The sequence below is a fragment of the Actinia tenebrosa genome, unplaced genomic scaffold, assembly GCF_029948245.1.
Source record: "Actinia tenebrosa isolate PJP-AT-01 unplaced genomic scaffold, QUT_ActTen_1.0 PGA_scaffold3__52_contigs__length_22856419, whole genome shotgun sequence".
Lineage (NCBI taxonomy): Eukaryota > Metazoa > Cnidaria > Anthozoa > Actiniaria > Actiniidae > Actinia > Actinia tenebrosa.
The window spans coordinates 5,434,071-5,440,865 of record NW_028292580.1 but is presented as its reverse complement, the minus strand read 5'-3'; the positions used below and the strand labels follow the sequence as shown (position 1 = coordinate 5,440,865).

The following is a 6,795-nucleotide window of genomic DNA, read 5'->3' as shown; positions in this document are numbered from 1 at the left end:
TTTCAATTCTTTGTATATGCTTAAAGGCTTGCGTGAGAATAGTAGAAAATACAAGTGACTCATGGGATATGCCATGTTATTCCACCTGAAACCATTGTGTAATGTCTGGTACTGTATATATCTAATACATGATAAGATATGATAACTTGATATTATATAATTTACAAATATTTTCACAGGATAAAAAATTTCTTTGACAATTAAAATCAAAGATTAAGGTAGATTTTTGTTTACATTTTTACTTACTTTACAAAGCAGAATGTTCATTAGAATGATTGTAATAAACCCAAGAAATAATAAGACCAAGAACCTGCTAGTAATATTGCTGCTATATTTCTTACAATATTACACAAGCTAGTTTTGTTCACATGGTCTTTGCAATCACTGTAACTGTTCTCTATAGCATAAACTCCACTAATTAATTATGAAGAAATTCTCAAACTAGAGTATTAAAAATATGTTATAAAAAGATTGAAAAATCACAATAAATTGAAACTGCTTATTTGCAATACTTGTTGGGTTGTGCCCATACAAACCATAATGTTTGCTATTTTTAAACTCTACAGTGTAAAATACACCATATGACCAAGGTTTCCAGGATTACCACAGGTTTAGAATTGATGAAAGTTAATATTACTGATAAGACTACATGCTATCATTGTGTACTGATTCTGTAACCCTATTTAGGACTATTTGTGTTTTGGATGTCTGAACACATATTACTGCTGATGGTATTTGAATCGTGTGCATGTAAATCTCAGATCTCTGTACTGTTACTTTCACTAAGCCATTAGAAACACCACACATTATAGAGATACAAAAAATCCAAGATCCTATGACCATCCACATTCTTGAGTGATGGCTTTTCACCAGTTAAAAAGAGAGACAAATAGACACTAGCAAGTTCACTAATAATATTTCAAATGTTTTCTTTTATCAAGTTGAGTATTTTAAATATTGTTTTTTTTCTGCCAGTGTTCGTCTTGCTGGTTAAACACTATCACTCTAATACATCAGTGTCTTACAATAGACTCAAATGCTCTCTGCTTAAGCATGTACGTGTATATTGAAATTTAGTCACCAAAATAATGTATAAAATTTATTATAGTATTTTTAATATTGTTTTTTTCCACCAGTGTTTGTCTTGCTGGTTAAACACTATCACTCTAATACATCAGTGTCTTACAATAGACTCAAATGCTCTCTGCTTAAGCATGTACATTGAAATTTAGTCACCAAAATAATGTATAAAATTTAGTACTTCATTAGAATATAACATAAACAAGATCAACAGGTTTCTGACACACTTCCAACAGTATTCAAGATATGCATACAGACAGGAAAGAATGGATGAATATTAGTACTCCTTGTGTAACTCATGAATCTCCAATGTAATCAAATGCAAGAATATGTAACTGAAGAAAGGGGAAGTTTTGACTGCTTTACATATCCAGCAAAATAAACGTGTACAAGCAATGAGTGAATGAATAAGTATGATGACAAATTGTGATATGTGAATGAATGGATAAATTAATAAATGTAAATGAATGAAAGAAAATAATGCGAGATGCAAGATGGTTTTTAATGCTTTTATTTGGTAACAAAACAAATTAAAAAAGTGAAATCAAAAAATAATTTTGCAACCATCACTTCCTGTAGGAGGCTCTTCTGTGAGGTTGGCTCAATAAATAAACTGAACTGAAGAAATGAACATAACAACATAAAGTGTGTTAAGAATCCCAACTGGAAAGGAGGCAAACCAGTTGGCTATTTACAAGCATGGCCGAGATATACATAATGTAAGCTTCACAATGCATCAATTAAGAAATAAAGTACATTACAAAATGGAGAGCAGTATGACAATAGACTAAGTGACCTTTTAAACATAATTTTCAATCATGCTGTACAATAACTCAAATAAATAATTATGTTTTCTATAATCAAAAACTAGTCTCTAGATATCCATAAAAGGTTTCACTTAGGCTAATGCATTTGAGCATCCCTTCAATTGGTCAGTGAACACATAACAAAGCAATCACACTGTCCTGATTTTGACCTCCCCAAATAAAGATTTTCCTGATGATATACTTAACTTAATCGTTTCCCTGTATCTGTGGTTACAGATTTGGCATGTGCCATCATCATCCTTCTGCAGGCCACAATGGCAGTATGCAGGGTCTTCGGTGCACTTTGGTATATAAGATGCTGACTGTGACTTGGATTTGTTCAAGTTGTAGCCTCTTTCTCTTAGCCAGATTAAAGATACATATTCATGTAAAAAGACTTGCTCCCATCTACACTTGAAGATAGTATTCTTGCTGTAGCTGGAGATGGAAATGTGCTTGGCCTCCCTACCCTCCATTGAGTTGAGAGCAAGGCCCATGCCATACTTACCTAACATATCTTCAGTGTGGATGGCAACAACATGGCCAATATGCCAAACAGTGGGATTAACAGAATCTAAAAACATAACATGCAAACAAAAATAATGATGACAAAGAGTTTTAAGTTTACTTACCTGATCTTGAGTTAAAGGGCCACTTGGACGAAAATCGTTCCAAAATTAAAACTCTTTCATTCGAGCTGGAACTTTGCTGAAATAATCCTGAACACATTAAGAACCTCTCACTGAAATATCTTTCTAATATTCGAAAGGGAAGGGCCAAAATTTTACGATTTATTTTCGTCCGCCATTAATTTCTTTGTGTCACGGCCAACGAGTCATTATGTAAAGCAGTTTTACGCTGTGACGTCATTTACTCAACACCGTCATGTTAGCGTCGTTTTGACTATACATTTCTTGTTAGATTACCTGAAGTTTATTTGATGTTTTAAACGCGTTATCGTGAAAAGAATCTCTAAACAGACTTTTTTTAAACCTTCGATACCTCTTCAAATATGATGGAAACTCCTTTGGACGCTCGCTTTGTCAATCCTGAAGAGTTAGAACCATAAGTTATAATGTATGAAGATGAAGCCGAACTAGAAGAAGAAGCAATGCTTGGGAAGAGGTTTTCATAAAAATTCCTTACGTTCATTTCATTATTTGTATTTGCTACGTACTGTCCATGATATAAAGATCTTAAATTTGAAGTTTCAATGTAATCTAATAGTGATTGATGTTATGAAAACAACCGATTGCCTTTTGAATTCTGCGTTGTGATATAAAGATTTGTGACAATATACTTAGATCTACGTGCCGAATAATTTAGAATGTGAGCTCGTAATTTTCCTAGCTGATTTACTACAGAACGGTTATTATTTGCTTCAAAATGTTTATTATGCATTGAATAGGTACAAACATACGATTATCTAATATCATCTTTGTAATAGAGCATGTCAAAGGTTTCTTATTTATTACTCGCGCGACAGCGGCGTCTGTCACTCAGCTCGTAGATTTTTCTTTCATTGTGTCGGATGTCTCGCGGACACAAATTGTGGGGTTGCTCTTTGCCCTTGTATGTAAATATGCCTTGAAAAATTGTTATCCTTAAAATGATTCGAATAAATCCCGAATATCTCAGTCACTTCGCGCGATGGAACCGCTAGAATCTCGTACATGCGTCCTACTTTGTTGTGATTCTTGGCGTGCCGAGATGCATTGAAATTTTCGAATTATGATCGTCAGTATTATTGAAACTGAAAAATTTCAGCGCCTAGACATTATTTGGTCATATAGTAGTTAGGAAACCGAATGAAACATTATATATTTTCTGAATAAACCAAATAAACCGAGTTTTACGAACATGGCACATACATTACCCACCAATGTTTTGGTTTGGGTTGAGTAAATGACGTCATAAGTACTCGTGCCAGTCTTCTTGAGTCGAATTCTGTGATTCAAAGAAATTAATGGCGGACGAAAATAAATCGTAAAATTTTGGCCCTTTCCTTTCGAATATCAAAAAGATATTCCAGTGGGTGGTTCTTACTGTATTCTAGATTATTTCAGCAAAGTTCCAGCTCGAATGAAAGAGTTTTAATTTTGGAGCGATTTTCGTCCAAGTGGCCCTTTAATTCTAACCTGTTGAATAAAGAAACACAGTCTCTTAGACAAAGACACATGTATGAAATAATGTGAAGAATAATTCTTTGCCTTTGTCCTGCCATAGCACTTGTAAGTACAGATGAAATCAAGACATTGAAATTGTGGAGGAACATTTTAGAGTCTTTACCCGTGAACCTGTAATCCATGTTCTTAGAACTGGCAGACCTTGTCTCATCAAACCACCTCACAATTTTCTTTGCAAGCCGACCAAGATTGCAACTAGTACGCATCGTCGTGACATACTTTATCAAAGGAGAGTGACTAGGAACCTCTGAATATTTTACTGTCTGAGGTAAATCAGACATGTACAGAACCTCTGCTAAGAGAAGCCTGTGGGCCAAAGCACATGCATTGTTCTTGAGATGCAATGGCTCAATATGAGCTCGGTCAACCAACTTACCTATAAGTGGAGGAAACTCTTGACGGCTTTTTTTGTTGGCAATGAATTTGGTTACCTTAGACCGTAGAGTGGATGGCGTTAGCTTATTTCTAGAAATTGTTTTCTTAAGGTCAGCTACTTCCTTGGCCACTTCCAGTCTTTGTTGGTAGTTCCATGGACTCCAAGTACTGCTAGAACCATAAGAAAAAGAACTAGAAGTAATTTTAAGATCATCATAGTTAACATTTGCAAAGGAAGAAAAATACTTTGCACTGTTTGGAAGCTCTCCAGCTAGAAATGCAAGCATTTTCATGTCGTTTGGGATCTCTGCAAAGTGAAATTTAACAGTAATATGAGACTTGTTGATAGGAACAGTATAACTTGATTCTTCAATCTCCTTGATTTCATTTACAAGAGCCTTGATGAATCTCTGTACAGGGATGGCAGTTTCAGTACAGTTGGCTCCAAATAGAAGAAAATTCTCATTACTGCTCAAAACACCCCTCCCAACATTCAAAAAACTAACAAGCCAAGATGTGGCAACATCATCCTTCCCAAAGGGTGCTCCATCACCACCTAGAGAGACAAAAAAAGTATTAGTCTGACCATTGAACCAAATAAGCTTAAAGTGCTCATGCTGTTGGAGGTAAAATTTAGCAAGTGTCAGCAACAACTCCTTCAATGAACGGTACACACCATTGACCTTCTTATCCTCCTCCAAACCATCGCAAAGTGTCTCCCTCACACTGTGAAGCTTACCAATGTCAATATTCTTAATGAAGGGCATGAGCTCATGGTAAGGTACTAATCTAGGAATAGGACAATCATTTACCTTTATACGCTTACCCTTAGCATATCCACTACTCTTATAAACTGATCTATACTTCTGCTTACCCATTACACCCCCACTATAATATGTAGCTACACTACGAAGCATGTTACTCTCAGATGTTTCATAATTAATTAACTTAGGCTTGTAAAGACTGGGGACAACCTGTTTTGTAAACCTTGAGTTGCTAGAAAAAACATTATTTATAGTATTAACATTGCATTTGTGTACGAGTGTGTCAGCAATTTCAATATCTCTTGATCTTTTTGGTCTTCCATGAATAGCTTTTGCTGACTGGTACAATTCATTTCTTCTTCTTCTTGCTGTTGCTGAACTGAGAGTAAGCTTCCCTTCTTTCATGTCAGTTGGAGTTCTTATATCAGCCTAGAGTATAGTAAAAGCAGACAATCAAATGAGCATGATCTTACATTTCAATTTTATGCATATTACTAAGTTATGATACAGTATGGATACCTTAAGTTTCTTATTAGGTGACAACTCCTCATCTATCTCCTCTAGCTCTTCTATCTTTCTAACTACCTGTCCTACCTGAGTAAACATAAACATCAATTTGATGTGCAATAGTAGATGTGAAATACAAATGTCTATAGAAACACTATAATATCATAGCATATTAGTACTCATCACAATCATTCATAAAAATTAACTACAGTTACTGTATGGCTATTCTAAATGTGCAACTAAGACTAATATTTTGCACTCATGCAATGTGAAATGTTTGGTTAGAGGACAACTCATTGGAACTTTTGGCCTGGGTATTATAAAGATAATTTGAAATAATAGCACCAATAAATTCTACTTTTATGACATTATTCAGCTTACTTATTATGTTTTCTTCAAGTCACTGTAAGCTTATCTCAAGCTTTAATAATTATATTCATATTAAACTTGGTTTTGCGAGAGACCTGATCTCATCTGATTCGAATGTTACTGAATCAATTAACACATGGTATCCGTCTCTATCAAATACATAAAATTTATGAAATTAATCCCATCGCAATCAAATTCCCTACCTTCTCGTGAAGTCTCCTTTCTTTGTGCACCTTTGCATCTAACTCTCTCTTCTTCACTTCTAAACCGCGCTCAACTTCTTTTAACTGAATATTAGCCTCCTCAATTGCCTTGTTAGCATTGACCGTCTTCTCTTTCAGCTCCTTTCTCTTGTTCATATAAGCGCCGAGATTGAATCGTGGCATCGTTTCGCACGCTCAAAACAGGAGCGATTAAAAAAAAAAAACAGGTCAAATTTTCAAAAACAAAAATCAACAAGTTTTCTGCCAAGTCTTGAAGACTACATTTCAGGCAAAAGAAGAATAAAAAGTTTAAGATCCACGAAAAAAAATCAAGCGTCAAAAGTCAAACTTAACGGTAAAATGGTGCGTATATGGAATTTGGTCGAAAAAACTCGACGGGAAAAACAATTTCCCGCCATCTTTACGGTCGATGTTTGGTACCAGATTGAAGGTCTTTCTGTGGTCTTTCAAACTCGATAAATCGATAATCCATCGAGATAAATCG

General features: G+C 34.9%; 1 protein-coding gene across 1 annotated transcript; it reads right to left on the bottom strand.

The window, feature by feature from the left end:
• Positions 1–3,948: 3,948 nt before the first annotated feature.
• On the bottom strand, positions 3,949–6,795 carry LOC148908222 (uncharacterized). Its single transcript, XM_089035804.1, has 2 exons — positions 6,291–6,795; positions 3,949–5,640 (listed from the first exon to the last, which is right to left on the bottom strand). The coding sequence occupies exons 1-2, from the start codon at positions 6,471–6,473 to the stop codon at positions 3,949–3,951; spliced, it is 1,875 nt and encodes a 624-aa protein (XP_088891930.1). The 5' UTR covers positions 6,474–6,795.